Source organism: Primulina eburnea, chromosome 5 (genome assembly GCF_022965805.1).
Source record: "Primulina eburnea isolate SZY01 chromosome 5, ASM2296580v1, whole genome shotgun sequence".
NCBI classification, from domain to species: Eukaryota; Viridiplantae; Streptophyta; class Magnoliopsida; order Lamiales; family Gesneriaceae; genus Primulina; species Primulina eburnea.
The window spans coordinates 6,308,135-6,332,983 of record NC_133105.1 but is presented as its reverse complement, the minus strand read 5'-3'; the positions used below and the strand labels follow the sequence as shown (position 1 = coordinate 6,332,983).

Here is a 24,849-nt window from a genome sequence, read left to right as displayed (position 1 = left end):
ATCTTTTCACTTTAGACAAGATCACGATTTTCATGAATGTCCTCAACTATTCAATGCCTTGGATTTGAGCAAAATCTATTTCTCAACATACGATTGGAAGTATGAACACTCAGGGGTAACTTTCAGAAATTTGCCTTCACTGTTCAGTCGTTGCACAAATAAATAGGATGATTATGAATATGCAGTATGCCTAATATCCTAGTAATGGTCATGCAAACGGATGTTGTCTCTGGTGTTGGCAACACCACGGACAACACTGAACAAATGTTTTTAAAAGTACACACATGCTGAGAGATTTCCGAAGATTGGAAAATCTCTCAAAATTCAAAGGTTTCGTGAATATATCAGCCAATTGATTATCAGTCCTAACAAATTCCAGTGAATTATGCCTTTTTTCAACCAAATCTCGAATAAAGTGACGTCTTATTCTATGTGTTTTGTTCGAGAGTGTTGAACAGGATTCTTAGAAACGTCTATAACACTTGAGTTGTCACAATCTACCATCATGTAATGTTTAACTTTTAAACCAAGAGAAAAATTCAACTCTCCTACCATGCTCATTTCAAAGTGTGAAGACATACACTCAACAAAGTTATCAACAAGTTTTTGTGATGAAGAATCAAAGATAATGTCATCTACATAAACTTAGACAAATCAGGATATCATGCTTCAATTTTTGAATAAAGAGAGTTTTATCAACCTCACCTCGTTTAAAGCCCAGATGTATCAGATTGTCAGCTAACCTACCGTGCCATGCCCGTGGAGCCTGTTTCAGTCCATACAAGGCCTTATTCAATTTTTAGACATGATCCACGTGGTGAGGATCTTCAAATCCCTTAGGTTGACTGACATAGGCTTCCTCATTCAAAATGCCATTATTATTATTATTCTTGAGTTCAATTTGAGACACAAAACACGAGTGACTTACCTGGGAAAACGTGGAGCTCATGCAGATTAAACCAATCATTTTGCGGTAGTCCACCTTTTCTTTGTTTCTTGTTTGCACACCATCATGTAATTCACCAATGATTTGTGATGATGGATGATTCTTCTGAATCTTGCTGGGAATTTCTCTTTCACAATTAATCACCACATCATCATTATCATTGTTATCATTATCCACAGTTTCTGTTCGGTTCAGAGGCGGTGTTGTGCTTGGTGTTGCCTCACTGGTCTCAACACCGGACTCAACACTGTTTCTGGTCAGTGCCTCACTTATATCCAGCCATTCTTCTACATCAGCCTCCGGTGTTTTAACTGTTAGATCTGCAAGATCATCAAACACAACGTTAATTGATTCCATTGTAGTCCTAGTTCTCAGATTAAATACACGATAAGCACGGCCATTAGTAGAGTATCCAAGAAAGAGACATTTAACACTTTTTGAATCAAATTTAGCTAGATGATCTCTATCATTCAACACATAACCTACACATCCAAAAATATGAAAATATTTAAGGTTTGGTTTTCTTCCCATTATAATCTCATATGAGGTCATTGTAGAACCACTCCTTAAATAAACACGGTTGGAAATGTGACATGCCGTATTTAAAGCTTCGGCCCAAAAACATTTTGACACATTCTTAGAACTAAGCATGACCCGAGCCATTTCTAGGAGGGTTCGATTTTTCCTTTCAGCTATGCCGATTTTTTGAGGGGTCTTCGGAGATGAATAATCATGAGTGATACCTTTCTTATGGCACAAAGAAATAAAATGAGAATTTTCAAACTCCTCACCATGATCGGTTCTTATTTTTACCACCCTCATATCAAACAGATTTGTTATCCTAGCATGCAACTTCTTAAAAGCATCAAATGTATCAGATTTTTCTCTAAGAAAACTTACCCAAGTAAAATGCGAAAAATCATCAACACAAACAAACGAATATTTCTTACCACCCAAGCTCTCAACATCCATTGGACCCAGTATATCCATATGCAAAAGTTCAAGGCACTGTGTTGTCCCAAAGTGTTGCAACACCGAGTGCGCAACACGGGTTTGTTTACTTTTCTGGCATGGACCACAGACATACACAACACCTAAATTTAAATTGGGCATACCTCTCACAGCATCAAACTTACGCAGATTCTTCAAGGTATTGATACTCACGTGTCCCAGTTTTTGATGCCATACGTCTAATTCACTCACCTTGGCACTTCGGCAACCATCACCTTCTCCCAATTGATAACAATTGTCAGCTGAACGAGTACCTGACATTACACAAACATTGGCATAATTAAAAACTTCACAATTATTTTTATTGAACTTAACATGTAAATCATCATCACAAAGTTGACTTATGCTTATTAAGTTTGAGTTAAGTCCTTCAACATGTAGAACATTGTGAAGTTCAGGAAGCCCATCAACGTTCAGGGTTCCTTTGCCTACAATTCTTCCTTTAGAACCACCACCATAGGTTACACGCCCACTTTTTATTTCAACATAATCCGTGAGGTGTTCTTTAAATCCGGTCATGTGGCGTGAGCACCCACTGTCGAAGTACCATGCACCTGCAATGTTAGTTTTTAAAGAAGTATAAATGATATTGCATCGAATAACAGTTTTAGGTACCCAAACTTTCCTTGTGGAAGATTTTTTGACTGCGGTGTTGCGCTTGGTGTTGGACAACACTGTGGGCAACACCCGATTTGATTTCCAATTCAGGTAGTCGTCTCTTAGTTTGTAGCAGAAGGGTCTGATGTGCCCAGGCTTATAGCAGTAGTGGCAGATAAAATGTCGCTTTCTTTGCTTTGGTTTGGAAGTTGACACTTGCTTCTTGGTTTGTGGCATCTTCACTGGCGGGTCAACTTTCAAATGAGAAGAGGAAGCTCTGTTTTGTTTCAGCATTTGTTCCAAGGCTTGCTTTGAGATTGACAGAGTGTTCATGGGAGGTTTCACTGTTAAGGGGACAGAGCAATCTTCGCTTGCCTTTAAAAACATGGTTGATTTGGATTTAGAATTGGAAGTTTCACCATGTTCATATGTGCTTTCAACATATCCAATACCAGTTATGGTGTCCTTTCCCATAGTTAGCATTGAGTCAAGTTTTGACGAACTTGAGTTGAATTTTGCAAGAGTCTTTGAGGCCTTCTCAAGCTCCTCTTTGACTTTGCACAATTCAAGATCCTTTTTGCTAAGCACAACTTCAAGTCGAGACACAGATTCTTTCAGATCAGCAATATCCTTAGAGAGGATGGAATTTATTTTATTTCTTTTGATCCAATCTTCGTATAGCTCCTCATACATAGCCTGCACACATTCAAATGTGAGTTCATCAGAATCATTATCCTGAATTTCATTATTACCTGAGTCACCGTGAGATTTAACATTGAGACACAAGGATTTTGAAGTGGTGTTGCGGCCCGGTGTTGCAACACCAGAGGCAACACCGTGCGGGTTGACTTGCAGCCGGCATTTTTCCTTCAAAACAGCAGTGTTTGTAGACATAACGTCCATTGAGATTCTATAAAGTTTCCTGCAAACAAAAACAACAATAAACCAGAATCAATCACTTAGTGTATCAAGCGTTGGCTCTGATACCACTTGTAAGGAATTGTTGTTGTGCAGGAAATAAATATAAAAACATTATTATAATGTGTGTATCAGAAGTTAGTGTTGTGTCCGGTGTTGTCAACACTGTACGCAACACGGCAGCGGAAATTAAGTATTTAACACACAAATATAATTTTAATAAATTAACACCAGATTTAAATTATGCACAAGTACGAATACTTGTGCGATGCCTCATGGCAAAAATTTTACTAGAAAAATATATAAGTCGTTTACACCAAAAACAATACTAGTGAAAATAACAAAACTAAACATGCATCAAAATACTCAAAGTAAATACTAGATGCATGAAACAAAAAGCGTGCTGCTTAAAACCAAACGAAATCACTCTTCGTCCAATACTCTGCGTCAGTGTTGTTCTTCGAGTGTTGGCAACACCAATCGGCAACACGGTATATGTGTATCAATCACACAAAATCTTCAACACGAAAATCTTCAACTATCTGAACTCTGTGTGTTTAGAAAAATCCAGCAACTCTCATACGCTGTAAAGCGATCTCCCGATCACACCAAAACATCTCGTCAAAATAGGCTTGGCTCTTGTATTTTTCTTCTATGAAAGAACTCCTCTACCGACCTCACGAAATAGTCACACCACAAGTCTCACACAAAAAGCTCCTACAAAAGTGATAACCGATCACAGAAAAACTACGGAGCAAATATTCGTTGGACTTGTAATTTTCTTCTATGTGAAAAGCACCATAGTCCAACTCTCTCTAAAAACCCACTTGTCTCTCAAAAGCTTTTTTCTCTCTCTTCTCCACCAAGCACTATACGGCTGTGAGTCTATCCCCCTTTATATCAAAAGATATTCCATAGAAGAGTCCTACAAAATATGGAAACATGATTTTTATTAGATATAAAACTCTTTTTAAACAAGAACAAAATATATTAGAGATAAAAACAAATCATATAATATCTAGATGTAAATCAATTAAGTTCTTATCATCTAAAAATAAATCAAGAAATATCTCATAATCTAGAAATAAGTAAATAAAATCTTTTAGTCTAGAAAGGCAAAATCTTAAATTGATATTATCAATTTAACAAAATAATAAAGGAATAAAATATTCTTTTCAGAGTTGTTTATAGACAGAAAAACTTCAAATTAAATACTTTTACTACCGCAATGATAATTTAAAGAATAATTCTCTTATGAGATGTTTCACGGATTTATATCTATGAAATGAGTTGATTCATGCACTCCTTAAATCACGTTTTTTTATTTATTATCTATTTAATTTAACATATCTAAAAGTGAAAACGATATATTGACTAAGCAATTAATATATAAATTAGTAAATTTATTAACTTATCTTATATCTATAAAATGTGGAGGATGGAAAAAAATTTCAATTGTGAACAATCGTAATTACCTTTCACATGTTAACTTCTTCGAATTAATGCGGCAGATTGGTCAATATTTTAGTAATTGTGATTGCATAAATCTAAATAATGCTCACAATATATACTCATTTATTGCTACAACAATCAACATCTAATATAACCCAAAATTTTAGTAAATATAGTCGATTTAATATAATTAAACTATAAATATTAAATTTGCAAAAATCCATACAATAAATCTAAAAGTGTTTTTTCCACACCCAATCCGCATTTGAAATTTTGTTCCAAAAATGATATATCTCCCACAACTTTTGACTAAGATACAATCCAAAGACTGATGCTAAAAATCCCCCAGTGGCCAAACATTCAAAATTAATAATTGTCGGTAATAAAAAGCGTAGAGAAACTAAACCAACTCGACTAAAGTATGTCTAGAAATCATATCTTCTTTAAATCTGATTAATTTTGAGATATGTTATAATAAAATTCTATAAAAAAACTCTCGTGAGACTTTATTACGAGTTAATTTCTTGATACTGATTTCCAATTCAACTCAACACATGAAAAATTATTATATCAAAAATATTATTTTTTATATTAAATGTGTGTATAGTCCATCAGTCTCATATGTACAGAACTATGAGATCGTGTCACAAAGACATACTCAAATTTCTAGAAATGACGTCTTCTTTACATCTAATCAATTGTGAGATATATTAATATAGCATTATACGATAAAGAAAAATAACAAATCAAAATAACAATTTAAGATACACACACTTAGATCTATAGAATAGATATAGAATCACTAGTATGATCTGATTTGGTACATCTGGTTCCAAGATGTGCGTAAACTACACATTCAACGAAGCATGGGGGAGACTTGAAATGAGTACAAAAACAGCCGTGTGATGGATGGCATGGATGCATAAACAAGGGACAGGTGCTTGGCGTGAAGATTTTGAAAACCGAAGATAAAAACAAAGGAAGAGCCTTTCCGCCCGTTTCCTCTCACAAGAAAGACTTGGAAACTGTGATAATCCCGAGCCCATATAATGGAATTGACACTCTCTTTTTAATTTGTAATTTCCTTTTGGTTTTTGTAATGTTAGTATCATAAATAATGTATTAAACAAATGTTGCATTTTCATTAACATCACGCACTGGAGACTGCAGAGAGGAGGAATCCTTCCTCATTTCTGACTTTTGATTTGATTATTTTATTTATTGTGGGCATTAATGAAAATTGGAAAGCTCTCTCTTTTATTGCTTTCTTGAATTTTTTTCTTCATATCTATCTGTGCATAGAGGTGTGAATGTGGCCCTTGTCGCCTATTGGTGGGGTGTTTTTGAGTAAATTAAAGATTACTGTCCTCATTAATCTTTCCACCCCTCTCTCAATTTCCCTTCTTTTTTTCACACCACATTACCCACCAATTCATTTTATTCTCATCTCTTTTATCATCATCTCATTTCAAGAAACTTTTTTTCCTCTCTCCCTCCCTCTTTAAAATTGTTTGCACGAGGTTTGGAGTTTGTCTTGTTTTTTTGTTCGATTTTCTTTCGTTTATTCTGTGCCTGGATGCAGAAAAGAGAGGTGTGGCGGGGGAGTTTTTTTATGATTTGTTTGATGTTTTTGCCGTTTATTTACTTGCAAGAAGAAATTTTTTTTAATGGCTGTTTTGCTGTTTTCAGGTCTTGCCTTTAGATCTGTTGCTATATCTGCTGCTCTGTGGCTGGTAAAAGTTTCAGATTTTATTTTATTCAGTTTTTGATCTTGAAGGATGGCATCATGTTAGCTCTTTTCAACGCCGTTTGTTCTTTTAATTTTTAAAAATTCGATCTTTCGGATTATTTGTCGCATTTGGTTCCTGGGATTCATGCGTTGCGTTGTCTTTCAGTCTTTTACGTTTCTATTTCATTTTTTTGATGGGTTCAGTATCTTTGTTTGGGAAAATATTTTGCTAGTTCTAGAAGTTAGAAGTGTGTTTTTTGATTCCTCTATGCTTTTCCCTTAGTTAGATTTGTGGACTGTGGTGAGGTGATTCAAAGTCGGATTTTTTTTCAGATTTTTTCCGAGGTCAACATTTTCTTTTCAATTCCTTCACCACTTATCTCAGTGTTCCCATAATTTCGTGATGAATGGATAATTTTTTTTTTGTGAATTAGGAGATTGGGTTGACTCTTTCGTTTTCCTTTTTCACCCTTTTTCTCCTATATGTTTGTAGTACTTCCAAAATGCTAAAATGATGCAAGCCCCAACATCGATGCAAATTCTTAAAAAGTCATAGAAATTTTAAGGATGTTGAGAATTTTGAAATACCCACAAGTTATTTTCTTAGATATCTTTAAGTTGTTAGGATCCTAGCACTACGAATGTTCTGTTCTTGTTTGCGCTGAAAGCATTTGACATTTATTTATTTATTTATGGAGATGCTAATAACCACTTTTTATGCTGATTATCAAGTGATGTCTGGTGATATGTGTTATTATTTGCCGAAGTTTTGGGACTCAAGTGTTTTTAATTTTCAGTGACTTAAGCAACATTCTCTTGTAATTATTTTCTAGTTGTTCATGCTATGTGTCTCTGAATTTACTTCTGTAAAGTATGTGACATGAACATTTCAATGTGTTAATGGTTGAAGATTTTCCGAAGAACAGAATTGGTAGATACCCGACTCAGGTGTATTCCAAACATTTGTGTGTATTTGAAGAAATCAAACATTCGCCGGTTCGCCCTAATGCAAGGGCAAAGGAGTTCTGTCAGCGCTGCCTTGCCTGAAAATCTAAGCTTTGATCTTGGATCATCATCAGTTCCTTCTGGCATAGATTCACAAACGTCCTGGAATAGTATGCAGGCTTCTGCGCAAAATCGTGTTCCTGAGTACAGAATATCATCAAGTGAAACCAATATCTCGTATCTACATCATGCAAGACATGATGGCCCGAATGGACAGTGGAGTGCCGGTCAATCTAGTTCAAGTTATGCACAGAATCAAGGCGAGCCTGATGAGGGAAAAACAGAAAATCTTATCGGCATTCACAATCGAGCCACTCTCACCATAGAAGAACGTCAATTTGAACCATCTAATATTTTTTCATTTGACATTCATAATGCAAATCCAAATGACAATTATACTACAGATGGACTGCTTCATGCTCATGGTACCAGCTCAGAAGCCCTTCTGCAGGATCTTAACATGAGTTCAGGATACAGAAACAATGAGGATGATTATGTTGAGATAATCGAACGTCCTGACACATGCATATCTGTTGGATCATCAAATGGTTATAGGACATCTGCCTGGTGGTTCCTTGGATTCTTTGAGGTTGCCTTCTGGATTTCGTGGATGTACAATGGAAGAGAGTGAATATGGATCTGGTTCTTTGGATGGTCGACGAGCATCTTGCAAGAGAAAAATATTTGAAGTGGTGGGAGAGTCTTCTGGAGCTGGGAGTTCAACTTATTATCAGAATGCGGAAAGAAGTCAATGGGATACAGTACAATCTGCTCAGATTGATGCAAGAAACAATACAATGCCAGCACAGATTGGCAACAACCTTGTCACTAATAGTGGGTCGGAGCGGTCAAATTCAAGGCTTAGGATTGGTGTTGGCGAAGCAGTTTCTGTAGGTCCATTTTCTTTGAATCCCTCCGGAACTGCTGAAAATTCTCTCAGGAATTTCAGCTTGCGGTTGAACCGATCACAACGGCAAGATCCTATGCCTGTAAATCCATCTTCAGCAGAGGTCGAATTTGGAAGTGTAGATGGTTCAATCTTCTCAGAATTCATCGAGATTATTTTTTCGCAATCGTCTATTAGACTTGAATCCATCTCCTGTTGTGGAAAATGGAACTGTTCATGGGCAGTCAGCTCTTTTGCAAGTTCCTTTTGTTCGCCGAAATCTTCAGACTAGGTGGAATGAAGCATCTAGCTCAAGAACTAACAGCCCATTTGCTTCCACTCCTATTTTAGGAGAGAGGGACGCTGGACTTTATAATGAAACCGCTCAAAGAAATATACCCAGAAGCATTTCGGACCATCCTATATTTGTTCCGGATCGTGAGATGAGAAGTTCATCTCGGTATCCCATAAACTGGAACGTTGCTGGTGGGAATCACAATATAGCTGGAAATGCTGCATCTACTTCTCAGATAGCCACATCTTCAGGGCTCGATTCTGCTTCACCTAATTGGTCTCATCGAAGTGGTCCACAATATCCTCAGAGAGTGTCAGAAATTGTTCGAAGATCTTTGTTATCCTCAGTAGGTACTGAATCTGGGGGTCAGAGCAGTAATCTTGCCACACGGACAAGTTCTTCAGTTATCCCACAAGAGATGCCACTTACATTTAGACCGGGTATGTCGAACCAAAGGTCAACGTTATTGGAGAGACGTCGTGATGGTGCTTTTGGAACACCTAATTCACTACGAGTTTTTGCTTCTGCTACTGAAGGAAGAAGTGCTATTATGTCTGAGGTATGCATTGACACACACGCATATTTGTACATTCTTTTGCCTGCATTTGCATCTTCTTAGGAGTTTTGAAATTATTTTGGCTGATTTTCAACTTAATGGATTCACATTATATTTCTCCTATTACTCATATCCCATGTGGTTTGCACGTCAGCCTTGATTGGTTGTTACTTGGATTCAAGAATTTCTTTTGGATTAGTGGTCCTTAAAGATGCCTAACTGTTGATTTTTTGGATCAATTGGTGATTTGAAATCCTAGGCGAGGTTAAACAATCATGTTTATCTGGTTAAACAATCATGTTTATCTGGTCGAGACTTCGATGATAAGTTGAATAGTTGTTTAGTTGTAAACTTGTAATGTTATGCGTTTGGATTTGGTATGAGGTCTCTGATATCCGTAAGATCGACATTCAAACATAAGTTCCTAGTATGCATTGGTTTGCCTAAGTGGGAGACGTGAGAATTAGATTTCTGGTGATTCGGTGTATATAACGAGGGAAAAGTTTCCCATAAAATTTGAACTTGCTGCCTTGAACTCCTCTAGTCAACATGGGTTTGGTTTACACCTGCTTTGGTCCAGAAGACGGCCCCTGTGAGTAGAACACTTGCTGTTGATGGATAATCCAGTTGCAGAATCTTATGTAGCATTCAGCTGGCTTATTTGTTTTCGATGTTTTCATGTTCTTTTTAACGCATATTTTGGTAAAAATGTGCATAATATGTTTGATTGACTACCGATGTGCTTGTGCATTAATGTTTAGAACCATGCTACTTTATCTTGATGCACATGTTCCAAGATGACCTCTAGTTCTCATAAGACCCCCGATTTTTTATGCTTCATTGTTTGTACTGGTTTTGCATCATTCTATATCCATATACTATTGAAGAAACTTTCCTGCTATTTTATATAGAACATGAAAAAAATGTTTCTGAATATACTTTATATTTTCAGCAGATTCGCCGTGTCTTGGACCTTATGCGAAGGGGGGAGGGGTTGAGACTGGAGGTTCGTGCTTCTGCTTTTTCATCCTCTGTTCTTTTTCTTGCGCATCATGCATGAGCATTCATTGCAATCACGGGCATCTGTAACTATTTGTCCCCAAGTAGGATAGTATCATTGTGTCGCTGAATATTTAGTTCCTTGTACTTTTGGTACCATAAAACTTGTAAGTTTAGTCCAATTTGATAATCCAGGATATAAAATGCACTCCTTTGTCCCAAAATCGAAGGCGTCCACTTTGTTCTTAGCACGGCTGCATATGATTATTTTCTAGAAGATAATATTTTTCCCTGAGTACCTTAGATGATATCGTGATGCACACTTTCTCTTCTAAAGCTTTGTTTAGTTCCACATTGCATTTTCAGATTGGTATGGAGGAAGATTATCGTCTGTACCTTTATGTTGTGTAGTTAAGGGAGGGAGGGGTAGTTCTACTAGCTTAGTTTGTATGCAGCGGTGATCAGCTGACAGTTAGAGAAGCAGAATAGTATCTTCTTTACGGTTCATTTCTGCCTCGTAGTTTTACATTATGTTTTCCAAATACAAAGGCTGTTTCTGTTTGTGTGCCAGGACCTGATGATCCTTGATAATTCAGTCTTTTTCGGGATGGCTGATCTGCATGATCGACATCGTGACATGCGGCTGGATGTAGATAACATGACTTATGAGGTGAGCAAGAAGCATTTCCTTTTTCCATTTATTTATTATCCAATCTTTTGGGAGTGTAACAATTATCCTTACTGGCAATCTCTATATGCTGTATCATATGACTGCGTACGATGAGACAAGTATTGAAACGTCGCATTTGAACTATTATTTAGTTAAGAAGATTTCAGTTATATATATCTCCAACTGTAGTGTTTGATACCAATATCAAGTGCTAGATTCTACACCCTATTTACAACTGGCCACTCAAATTTAACATCCTCTCTTCCAGGAGTTGTTGGCCTTAGAGGAACGCATTGGAAACGTGAGCACAGGATTGACCGAAGAGGTCATAATCAATCGTCTAAAACACAAGAACTACGAAACAAGCAGAGCCGAAAATCCAGTGGAAACGGAGCCTTGCAGTATATGTCGGGTACGGAAATTTGTTTACTTGAAAAAAATAAAATAAATTCGACGTGCTGTTCATTTTGCTGCAATGCTGGACTGATGCAGGAAGAGTACAGCGAAGGAGACAACCTTGGTACACTGGACTGCGGCCACGACTTTCATAAAGACTGCATCAAACAATGGCTCATGCTCAAAAATTTGTGCCCCATTTGTAAAACAGCGGGATTGAAAACGTGAGACGTGGCTAACGATTTTGGCCATTCTTTTGTTCCTTGGATCACTGAGTTATTGAAACCATGGCTGCTCGTGACTTAAACGAAGCTCATTAAGTTATGAACTTCATTTTTTTCCCCTTCAATTATACATTTTGCAACCTTCCTGAAATTTCCCGAGTTCTTTCATGTGGGGAGGATAAGCTGGATCCTTCCACGTGAAAAGGTAAACGATGTTAAAACTCATACCTAGACAATCATTGAATTACATGTTGGAGATTCGAATATTCTTATGGTCTTATATATCCAACGTTGATTCTTTCTTGCATGGTTTTTTCTAACCCAATCTTCAATTTTTATTCTTGCGCTTTATTGGAAAAAAACTCGCACTCTTATCATTCAATTTTAGAGAAATTTTGGTAGTAATTAAAATAGAGTAGGTTCTTGTGAGATGGTACTCATGAATCTTTATATGTGAGACGGGTCAATTCTACCGATATTCTCAATAAAAAGTAATATTCTTAGTATAAAAATTAATATTTTTTCATGGATGATCTAAACAAGATATTCGTCTAAGAAAATATGATCCATGAGATTGTCTCACGTAAGTTTTTGCAATTAAAATATTTATGAAAATAGATAATACCTGATTGATGTCGATAAAAAATATTAGTTGTCAATATATTTTTACTTGCGGGAACAACTTTTTATTTCGATTTTCTGCTTATGTATATGCGTGTATTAAACAACTCTAATTTAGGCTTGACAAGTATTATTTTAAAACTAACTTTTTTTTATATATTAAAAAAAATTTTGAATGCTGAATATCATTTCAAAACGTTAAATTTCACTAAAACTAAATCTATTACGTAGCTACTACCTTACTTAAGCTCAATGATAATTTGCTATATTGTTCCTAAAATTTTGTGATCGGTTTTTTATGTATACTAGACATTTAGAATATCATAGTATCAAATGTTGGATTTTTTTTATAGATTCATTGAAGTAAGGCATGAATCTTGAAAAGGGTTCTTACTATGTGGCATGAATAAATATATTCGGAAAAATAGTTTTTTGTTTCATTACACTGCAAGGTTCAACATTCATGGTTTTTTCTTCTTTTCGGATGATAAATATTTTTCTCAGAACAATGAATATAAATCAAATGCATGTTTGAATTGAAATTGATGGAAGTTCTTCTTCTCTGAATCAGATAGATTCATATGTGAAAGAGGTTGACAATAAGTTATTTCAAAATTGACTATTTGTCCATCTGTTAGAGGTGTTTCGTAAATGTTTCGCTGGAAACTCTTGCGTTTGGAAAGAAAAACAAGAAGCAGAGCTATCAACTATCGTACGGTAGTAGTGATTCTACGATCACCTATGGCACCTATGGTTCGAATACAAAAGATGGTAAATATGATGCATAAAATTTTTGTTTAATTATCATCTATCTAAAAATAATAATAATAAATTTTATATTAGGGAAAAAAGGTAGCATGACAAGTTTAAAAGAATATTTAATTTTTTATATTTAAAACTTCATTTTTTTATGCAGCTATGATATACATAACGACATAAATTTTCTTTTAATATTATAATTTTTTATTTGAAATCAGTAGAAGATGAAGTTATTTAAAATTAATTTTTTATATTTAAAACTTCATTTTTTTATGCAGCTATGGTATACACAATGCCTTCTTTACTAATATGAATTCAAAAAATCATATAAGGATAATATGTAAAATTGTAACAAATGCTAATAAATTATTATTACAACATACATTGATTGTAGTAATTTGAAAGACACAATGTCTTCTTTATTAATATGAATTCAAAAAATCATAGAAAAATTTGGAGAGTTTGACTATAGTAAGAAAAGTAAAGATTTTAGTAGCACTTTTAAAAAAATTGTACATACGACAAATTTATAAATTCAGTACACAAAAATTTGGTGATATTGAAATATAAACTTCACCGAACAAAATTTGACAGATCATTAACTATTTTTAACAACTTGTAAACTAAGTAAAACACCCTTTTATTAGATTTGGACACCCGATGAAAACTATCGAAGGATTGAGTTAATAATGCAATAAACAAAGGCAAGACAGCTAATTTGCCTAATCAACCCAAGCAAATATATTAAGTGTTAACCTATCCTTGTCCAAATGGAACATTTTATTGACAACAATAAAGAGCTAAATCATTATATAAATTGCATTATATGTAATGACAATGACATTCCCAAGAATCCTATGGTTTCTGAAGACATTTCTATCTCACAATAGTTAAATTAAAATAGAACATAGTGATCATCAACCAGTGTAAATCAAACAAGAACGAGGATTGCACGATATTATCAACGCTATCTGTTGTTTGAAGTCACATGAAACACACACACACACACACATATTAAGAAGTCATGAAATAACATATAAATCATTCTGTAAAGCTGAAAATATGAAAGGTGGTTTCATTTTGTTTTTGTTTGTTTTGAACTACGTTGATTCTGTTAAGCGTTACGGTGGAAGGGGGTATGATCCTCTTGGAACGTCTCTGAAGGCTCAAAGATTAAAAAAATCGCGCAATCACGTTACTAACTACGCCTCCTCAACCGTGTATTCACCAGTTTATGTTGCATCTCAGGAGGGATTAAAAGAAACAATGAAATATTACTTTTGTCTGGTCAGCCAAAAGCTTAATTTTTCTCAATATTCAGGATATGTCACGGTCGATCATACAGCGGGTCGTGCACCTTTTTATTATTTTGCTGTTTTAAGATTGGAACTTGGACCTAACTCAATCCAAAAGCTAGCTCATGGGAGGATTGTCCAAGCCCATATATACAACTCTCATGTTATTTATCCGACCGATTTGAGATAATTAACATGCTGAATCTGAGGAGCCTTCCAGCAAACCGCTAGTGCTGTGGCTAAATGGAGGTTAATGCATGCATGTTAATTTTCAATATTTGATTTCTCTGTTTTTCAAGAAACTCAATAGAAAAAATCTTGAAAATTCCAAGGCCTGGTTGCTCTTCATTAGGGTCTGGTGCAATGACCGAATATATGGATTTAAGTATAACAGAAGAGCACGTAAAAAAAATAGTCTAATTTAGTCAGAAGGAATTATTTTAAAAATTCATGTAGCATTGCCCACCACAAAAGCGACAAAGTTCCAGACATGGTTCGATGTCGCAGTCGTGGAGATTGGAACGGATGCTACCGTCCAATTACAATGAAATTTCGCGGAACGGTCGCGGAACGGGTATTTAAAAAAATATTATAAATATATAAAAATTAAAAATTTTGGAAAATATTTAGAAGTATAAAAATTAGAATAAATATCATTTAAATAGATTATTTGGTGTAAATAAGAAATTTAAATAATTTTAAAATTTTATTAACAATTTATTGAACACAATTTATATCGTCATTATATTTAAAATATTTCCCACCATATCAAAAATTAAATATACTATTAAAAATTATTTGTTTTTAATTAATTAAAACTTTAAAATATTTTCGATTGGATATATATATGTTCGCACAAATTTGAATCAATTTAGGACCTACAATTGCATTATTTGTACTAGAAAGCAAAGATACGTGCATTATTAAATCCGTCGTTGATTCGAATTTGCGACGGTTTTATGAAAAATCGTCGCTAAATTTAGCGACCGTTTTTATTCAACCGTCGCCGATTTTAATTTGACGACGGTTTTATTCAAACCGTCGCTAACTATAGCGACGGTTTTATTAAACTCGTTGCCGATGTTAAATCGGCGACGCTTGAATAAAAACCGTCGCTACATACATAAAACCGTCGCTAGTAGCGACTATTCAAAACAAAACCGTCGCGAATTGCATTCCGGTTCCGTTCCACCATTATATCCCCGTTTTCCACCGTTATATCTCCGTTTTTCGGTATATGAAATGCCGATACAAGCCATCAACCTACACCTCGGAACCTCGTCAAGGTTGCTGACGTTCCGGCCGTTTCGTTCCCGTTTCGGCGAACCATGCTTACTCTTGAGGAGATATAAATTCCAAGTCTTGGCAGAAGTCAAAAAAGTTTGAACCTTTTCCCTCACTGCGATCAAACAAACAAACAAACGCATAGGTGAAACTTATTTGAAAAGGGTAGGTCGTATTTTCCCATCTCCTAGACAAAAAGTCACTAAAAAAAGGAAGCAAAAAGTACCAGCCAGAGCATCGGAAGCATCAGGAGCCATAGCCGCCAACTGGTTGAAGCTGTAACAGAGCATGCCAGCAGGGTTTTTTGCTTTGCTACCACTCACGCACCACTTTTATATGAAACCTGGTTTCTTGAATCAACGTCGAGCTATACGAGTTTTTTTTTTTTTTTTTCCGGAATGGTTTTTATTTGAGAGTTTCATCTATGAAATAAAAGACAAAAACTATTTAGAAAATTCAACTGCGATATTGAAATTTTGCAACTTTAAATGCAAAACATATCTAAGATCTTGTTGATTTTGTAGAAATATACTAATAAATATTATCAATAATTAATAATCTACTCAATACATGTATGATCAATTCAATCGTAGTTGCTGAATTATATGTTTATGTTTTTTTTTTATATATAAAAAACTTTAAAATTTATCATGTGAAGATGCTTGATCATATGAAGTATGAACATAATTTATTATAAAACAAAATTAATTTTTTTTATGACATATTTAGATATTATGTTGAGATTAAAAAATTATGAGTTGTTTTATAAGATTTTCTGATAGATAAACTTGTAGAATTATTCAAAGACATTAATTGTTGCATCCCATTCGATTTTTTAGGGATACAGTGTAAAATAATTATTACAAAGCAGGTAATGAACATACAAGATCAAAACTTTAGGAATTAGTTTTTTGTGTGACGATCTCGTGAGTTTATATCTGTGAAACGATTCAACATGATCCGTTCATATCATAAAAATAATTTTTTTGACATAAAAATTAATATTTTTTCATGAATTAGGCCGGATCGGATATTCCTCTCACCGAAGCCAGGAAATTGGGTCACCCAAGCTATGATTTTAAACTTTAGAATCTTTTAATGTTTTAAATTGAACTATGATTAATTTTAAATAAGTCCAAAATTTTTTAAAACAAATATATATACTTTTTTTTTAAAAAAAAAGTAGGTCATTAGAGAAATAACATTTTCTTGATACATAATTATTAGAAAAAATATTTAAAAATTACATTTTTTAATTTTAAAAAAATCATTAAAATATTAGAAGAATATATATTTAACCATTTTACTTATAAAAGTGTAAAAAGGATAACAAAGTTTTTCATTGTAAATTTTCTACTATCCCTTTAAATTGTGTGTCGTTAGATTAATTGCATGAAAATTTTCTACACAATTTATGAGAAATCTATGAATTAAAAATGAATATATGTTTGATAATAAAAATATTTTTTTTTATCTATATACCTACAAAAGTGCAGATCATTGGCCATATTTTCCAATCGTCAAATATAAAAATGACCTCCTCATCAATACAAATCCTTGATTCAATATATAATTAGTAGCCTAATATATAATTAATTAGTAACCTAATTATTTCACATAATATATAATTAATAGTATAACAAATGCTAATGAATTATCACTACAATATACATTGATTGTAATAATTTATATCATTTCAAGAATAAAATATAACTCCTATATTAATTTTCTCAAATATTTCATCTTTATACTAACTTTAAATACTGTATCCTTTTAATTTTCTTTCTATATGTTATTTTATGATTTTAATGCAATTTTGTAATTATATTTTAGTGTAGTTTCTAGTTAAGTAATAAATCATAGTATCATAAGAAGATATAAGAAAAGAATAATTAGATATGAAATAGTATAATAATATGATAAGTATATAATAATATAATAATATAAAATTTAATAATAATATATTTTATGATTTTTTAACTAAGAATTGAAAGTAAATAATTAATAAATTATTCAGTATAATTTATATCAATAATTGTGAATGTTAATATACTAATAACATCATAAAATATGAATCTGATAGAAAAATTTAGAGAGTTAACTATAATAAGAAATTTAAATATTTTAGTAGCAATTTTTTTAAAATATTTATATATCAGACAAGTCTTTTAGTGGAATCCTTCCTATAGAAGATTATGATTTATACATTGATAAAATCCATAATTTGGTTGATTTTTAATTTCTTATGCTTTATACGTAGTTTTTGAATATATAATATTTTAAAAAAATTTGTTTCAGTTCATTTTGTTCTATATATTATGTTCATTACATTTATTGTATAACATAAAATCAACTGCTTGAATTTTAATTTTGGAAACAATTTTGAAAATAAGTTATATAAGTTCTTACAAATCGTCTAATATGATAAGAAATTAAGCTCAGATAAATAACAAAATGATTCAAATTATTTTTAAAAAATCAATTTTTTATAATTTTTATAATATAATTGATATTATGTGCAACGCACTTGCATTATACTAGTCATCCAAAAAACATCAACTCCCTTAAATTTTATTGACAGGCCTGCTATTTTATCCTTGAATTGACTTTGTTTTCCTCATCACAAAGTATTATACTATGCCAGGCCAAACCAGGACAACACAAACGAATGGTTCCGTTTGTGTACTACTAAGCTAGGCCGGATTAGAGTGAAATGTTTAATGTCACCAGTAGAATGGAAAGAACCCAAGCGTTTGTATAAATAGGGGGATTACGTCCTTGAACATCTCGAACCATATATTTCGAGAAAATGGAGTTTCTTAAAGAGTTTTCCCCTCTGTTCTTGTTTATGCTGGTTTTTTTTCATTCCGATTTGGTTTTAGCAGAGCGGTCGAGTTACATTGTCCATACAGACAAATCTTTCATGCCAAATACTTTTCCGAGCCACAACCATTGGTACTCCTCTATGGTTGATTCCTTAAAATCAGTGAGTACTGAATCATTGGACCAGTATCGGGTACCACGAAGCCTAGTCTATACATATGACACTGCATTACACGGATTCAGTGCTATGTTGTCATATGATGAATTAGAAGCTTTGAAGAAAGTGCCGGGATTTGTCTCTGCTTATAGTGATAGAAATGTCACACTTGACACCACTCATTCATTTGAATTCCTGTCTTTGAATCCTCTCACTGGGTTATGGCCGGCATCTGATTATGGCAAGGATGTGATTGTCGGTGTTATTGACACCGGTGTATGGCCCGAGAGTCTAAGCTTCAAAGATGATGGGATGACAGAAATTCCAACAAGGTGGAAGGGAATATGTGAGGAAGGACAAGATTTCAATTCCACCATGTGTAACAAAAAACTCATTGGAGTCCGATACTTTAACAAGGGAGTTAAAGCCGCGAATCCTAACATTACCCTGAGTATGAATTCTGGAAGAGATACCGAGGGTCATGGCACACACACCTCATCCACTGTTGCAGGAAATTATGTTGACGATTCCTCTTTTTTTGGATATGCCTTGGGGACAGCAAGGGGAGTTGCACCTCGTGCTAGGGTAGCTATGTACAAGGTCATTTGGAGGGAAGGACGTTACGCTTCTGATGTTCTTGCTGGTATAGATCAAGCCGTTGCTGATGGTGTTGATGTGATTTCCATTTCCATGGGTTTCGATGATCTCCCTCTATACCAAGATCCAATTGCAATATCATCTTTTGGTGCCATGGAGAAGGGTGTGGTTTTTTCATCTTCAGCTGGAAACGAGCGACTCATTGGGACTTTACACAACGGGATTCCATGGGTATTGACGGTTTCAGCAGGTTCAACGGATCGTTTCTTTTCGGGAACTTTGACTTTGGGTAATGGATCGATCATTGCCGGATGGACAACGTTCCCTGCACCGGCTCTTGTGACTGATTTACCTCTTATTTACGACAAGACAATTTCTTCTTGCAATTCCATCCAAGCATTGTCGAAAGTTGGAATTGGAATTGTCATATGCGAAAATGGAAGTTTCCTTGATCAATCGTTCTATCTTTCCCAGACAAAAGTTGCTGCTGCTATCTTTATCTCAGATGACCCGGATACATCTGAAGCCACTGCCTTCACATTTCCAGGAGTAGTGATAAGCTCAAAGGAAGGATTAGCAGTTATAGATTATGCTACGAAAGGGATAATGCCAACTGCCAGCATATTGTTCCAGCAAACATTGTTTGGAGAGAAGCCTGCTCCTGTTGTTGCTTCATACACTTCAAGGGGTCCATCACCAAGCTATCCAGGCATATTGAAACCTGATATTATGGCTCCAGGAACGTTAATTTTAGCATCTTGGATCCCAAATGATCCGACCGCTTTTATCGGTCACATTGCTTTGACTAGTAATTTCATAGCCATTTCTGGCACATCCATGGCTTGTCCTCATGCTTCTGGAATCGCTGCGCTTCTAAAAGGTGCCCACCCAGAATGGAGCCCTGCAGCCATTCGTTCAGCCATGATGACAACCGCTAACCCTTTTGACAATACACACGATTATATTAAAGATTCATTTTTTAACTACGAAATCGCGACTCCTCTAGCTATGGGAGCAGGCCAAGTCCAACCAAACCAGGCGCTTGATCCTGGCCTAATATATGACGCTACTCCACAAGACTACATAAATCTTCTCTGCTCCATGAATTTCACTCGGAGTCAAATCTTCACCATCACTAGATCAAACTACAATTGCTCGAGTCCCTCCCTCGATCTGAATTACCCCTCGTTTATCGCCTTTTACACCAACAAAACAACCGGTGTGCTGGTTCAGAAATTCACGAGGACCATCACAAATGTTGGATATGATGCCACGTCATATAAAGTTCAAGTGACACCACCCAAAGGTTCTACAGTTAGTGTCGAACCCAACACATTGGAATTCAGCAGTAAATATGAGAAGCAAAGTTATTCCCTGACTATACAATATACTAAAAACACCAGAGGAGAAATCACATTTGGTTCATTAACTTGGGTGGAAGACAATGGCAAGCATTCTGTGAGGAGTCCAATTGTTGTCTCTCCTATGATTCCTGTTTGGTGATTGCTATTTTGAGCAATAAAGTTTGCCATAGAAAATAATTAAATTAACATGTTTTGTTTGGTTTTTAATGATCTCTTGAATCGCTCATGATGTTGGTAATGCGGAGCTTCCCTTAGTCCAATGTGGGCAGCTGCGACGAGAACCAGAAATTTGATATTATTATAATTAATTTTTTAACAAAATAAAAATATTACATGTCAATTAACTTTATAACAATAAGATTTTATTGGCTATAAAGCCCTAATTTTTATGGTTTTTTTTTTTTACTTGTACTACTTGGACAAAATACAAAAAAAATTAACTTTTTTGACTTTGTCTTTCTACTCGAGCTACCTCGACTAAATACAAGTTGAACTAAAATCTTAATGTAAAAAAATAAAAAAACAGAAGGGTCCATTTAAGGGTATGCATTTGGCTCCGGCTTTCCACACTGGGTCCAAAAATCCACACTGGCTTTCCACACGACGGTTTTGAAACAATCGTCGCGATTTGTAGCGACGGTTGTGTGAAAACCGTCGCTTAATATAGCAACGGGATTTATATGTCTGTCGCTTCAGAAGCGACGGTTTTGTTACAACCGTCGCTTAATATAGCGACGGCATATATATTTCCGTCGTTTTATTTAGTGACGATTAACATATACACCGTCGCAAAATAGCGATGGTTTAAAAACGACGGGAGTTAAGAAACCATCGCTTCATGAAGACGACGCTAGTTCCAATTACGGACCGTGAAACCGTTGTTAAAACCGTCGTTTTACTCTTTTAAACCGTCGCTAATTTTTTTTTTTTTTTTGTAGTGTGTTATCTCTTTTATTTTTTAAAGAAAAGTTATCATTACTTACTATACAATCACAATGAATTATTTTTAAATAAATAAAAATTATACTAATATTTATAAATTTTATATAATTGTATTGATTGTGATGATGAATGCTGGTAGATTGTTTTCAACTCAAATGAGTGATGTTTGGATGAATGATAAGGGTAGCTAGTCACTAGCCAGGGGCCTCCATGAAACTCGTTCGAGCTTACTATAAACCCAGGTTTAGTCGCTCAGCAATATTGCCTAAAATCAAGTTCTTTTGATCGTCTGGTTCGGTATTTATTGTTTATATATATATATAATCATTTATAGTTCTATATATACTTATATTATATTATATATCGTAGCACTAATAATAAATAAAAATAAAAATAATTTTATAATTCTATTATATTATATACCGTAGCACTATAATAAATAAATACCAATCATCATAAATTTAATTAACGAAGGTCTTTGTTGCCTTATAATGAATGTGATTTAATTGTATGGTTTATATTGTAGCGTACTTGAAATAAACTATGATAATAATTTATTGCCATCTTTAAGAATTTTTTTAAATAACTGACGGGCCGCTAAGGATGGCAATGGGCTGGGTCGGGGGCGGGTTTGCCATTCCCATCCCCATCCCGACCCCCATCCCCGTCCCCATCCCCGCTTTTTCGGGTTCGGGGAATCCCCGAACCCGAAACTTCGGGGATCAACATCCCATCCCCGTCTCAAAAATATTAATATGACAAGACGATGATGGATTCGAAGATTTTCTCAAACCAAAATTTATTTATTATCTATTATTATTAGAGATAATATTAATATTCATAACAATATCAATATTAATAATAATATTATTAATATTTTAAAAAACAATATTATTATTATATTATTAATACTAATAATACTATTATTTTATTATTGATATTATTTTCGGGGCGGGTTCGGGGATTTCGGGGATGAGGATAATAATCCCATACCCGTCCCGAACTATATCGGAGATTTAAAAAAATCCCCGAACCCGAAACCAAAACCGAAAAAATCGGGGATCCCCATTCCTTTCGGGTTTTCCCGCGGGGCCCTAAACCCGTGGGGAAAATTGCCATCCCTACGGGGCCCGCCAGTGTTCTAACTCGCAATCCAAACGGGCTAGCCAGTCAAAGGGGTCACTAATATTGTAGCCTAACCCGAAAACAGGTTATGTGCATGTGATCCAATAGCCTTTATGTTAACTCCACTGATAAATCTTCTTTTCAGTGTGTGGATCCATCGTACGTTCAATTCCAAGGTTTTTTTAATTTAGACTCCTCAATAGAAAAGTAAGATGGGTTGAAAATAAAGAGTTGAAATTATTAAATATTAAAAAAAAAGAGTTGTAGATATTGAAATTAGTGTGATGATTTATTTATTTTTGAATTATTCTCAAAGAAATTCTATAGATAGATCTCTCAATTTATGAAGAAGAACACAATTGAGTAGAGAAAATGTTATAAAAGTGTGTAGTTTAATATAATCTGTGAGTTCGAGATTTTACTTTTTTTACCCTAGGTTTTTATTTTTTACCCTAAATCAGCATGATACTCGAAGATTCGATTCTCCATATTTTTCCAAGCTCCAAAACACAAGAAAAAGTTACAATATTCAAAAGTAAGAATATTTATTTTACTGTTTATTTATTTTTATTATGTATATATTTAATATATAATATTATGTTATTATATAAAAGGAGTCTATGACGCATCATTATAATAACGTGATGTGAATAAATTATTACAGTGCTTATATAATTTTATTGTATTACTGTTTATTTATTGTATATATATTTGAATAATATCATGTTATTATATAAAAGGTGTCTGACACTTCATTATAATAACGTGATGTGATTATTTCACTGTTTATATATTTTTATTGTGTTATATAATAATTATATATACATTTGTATAATGTCACGGTATCATATAAAAGAAGTTTCTGACACCTCATTATAATATTGTAATGCGATATACATAATTATTTAAACATATTAACATTATATACATCATAATATTACCATAAAATTTACATATACATACTATGAATTATTTAAAATTTACGAAGCTGAATTTTAATTATTTAAAATTTACAAAGCTGAAAAAAATTACATTAGTAATCGATTTTTATTTATTTATCGAAAATTATAATTTTAGTTGTTTAAATTTGCATCTTTTGCTATATTGATTTTTTATTTTACCAAATTCATTCTTAATATTATTATTTTTCGACTTTGAGAAATTTTCATGAGGTGTATTTATTGCAGAGATTTGACGACTTTGTTAAATGAAGACTTTTGTGTAGTTTCATAAACTTTTGTAAAATCTCGCAAAGTTCTAAATTTTATTTCACATACTTTTGTAAACTTATTTTTATAGACTTTTGTAAGTTTTTCAGAACATCTTATGAATTTATAATTTATTATTATGATTTTATTTAAAGTTAATTACATATACCATCCCTAAAGTTTATCATATTTTAAAAGTTTCAACTAACTTCGAAAATTACATATATTTCCCCTCAGGTTCGTATCAAACATACAATAACAATCATTAACTTTAAAAATTATATATATCTCCCAATAATTTTTTACATACCTTCACATTACTACTTCTTGTTCATAATATGTATGGACATTTAAAATAATAATTTAAGACAAAAGTACAAAAAATAAATATAAAAAATAAAATTAAACCATAATGGAAATTTTTAGTTTAGTTTTAATTTGTTAAAACTCAAAATATTATATTTTATTAGAGCATGTCCTCGTTAGGAAAAGGCGAGCTATAGTAGCTCTCAAGAGAGTATATGAGTTTGTAGAGTAGATAAACGTTTGACTGTTAGTCAGGAATTCGATTCTATCCATCTTATCACACATAACTTACTAATATAGTTTACTTGACTAATATGATTTATAGATTATTATGTACAGAGAAGAAGCTACTAAAAAAAGGACAAAAATTGGCTATAGTCCAGTAGTTTTTTTTAGCCCACCTACTACCAATTGCAAAATAAAACTGAAACCCAGCCCAACAATCAAAATCCCACAAATTGAAAAACTTAATTCCTTACTATACAGTTCTCAAAACATTTCGGACAGTAACTATCTTCAGGTATGATTTTTTTTTTAAATAATATCATTCTTGTGAGTTATTAAATTCTTTTGATTTGGGTAGAAATATAACAAATTTATGTATTTTTTATTTTATTTGAGCTAAAAATTTATTGTTCGAGAATATTGATATTTTATAATAATGTGATGGTTATTATCAAAAGT

General features: G+C 33.6%; 2 protein-coding genes and 1 pseudogene across 2 annotated transcripts; 2 read left to right on the top strand and 1 right to left on the bottom strand.

The window, feature by feature from the left end:
• Window positions 1-799: 799 nt before the first annotated feature.
• Window positions 800-3,457, bottom strand: LOC140831917 (uncharacterized). The gene is made up of 2 exons (XM_073195626.1): window positions 1,897-3,457; window positions 800-1,266 (listed from the first exon to the last, which is right to left on the bottom strand). The coding sequence occupies exons 1-2, from the start codon at window positions 3,455-3,457 to the stop codon at window positions 800-802; spliced, it is 2,028 nt and encodes a 675-aa protein (XP_073051727.1).
• A 2,671-nt stretch (window positions 3,458-6,128) lies between these two features.
• Window positions 6,129-11,986, top strand: LOC140832733 (probable E3 ubiquitin-protein ligase RHG1A; annotated as a pseudogene).
• Window positions 11,987-18,360: 6,374 nt separating this feature from the next.
• On the top strand, window positions 18,361-20,723 carry LOC140831693 (subtilisin-like protease SBT3). Its single transcript, XM_073195443.1, has one exon. The coding sequence runs from the start codon at window positions 18,453-18,455 to the stop codon at window positions 20,721-20,723; it is 2,271 nt and encodes a 756-aa protein (XP_073051544.1). The 5' UTR covers window positions 18,361-18,452.
• Window positions 20,724-24,849: the final 4,126 nt, after the last annotated feature.

Bases quoted from the DNA above. Each gene is read 5' to 3' on its own strand.
- LOC140831917 (XM_073195626.1), bottom strand. From the start codon at position 3,457: ATGGACGTTATGTCTACAAACACTGCTGTTTTGAAGGAAAAATGCCGG. The intron at 1,267-1,896 runs GTAAGAAATATT...ATGATCTTGCAG, and splicing joins GGATGTTGAGAGCTTGGGTG to ATCTAACAGTTAAAACACCG.
- LOC140831693 (XM_073195443.1), top strand. From the start codon at position 18,453: ATGGAGTTTCTTAAAGAGTTTTCCCCTCTGTTCTTGTTTATGCTGGTT.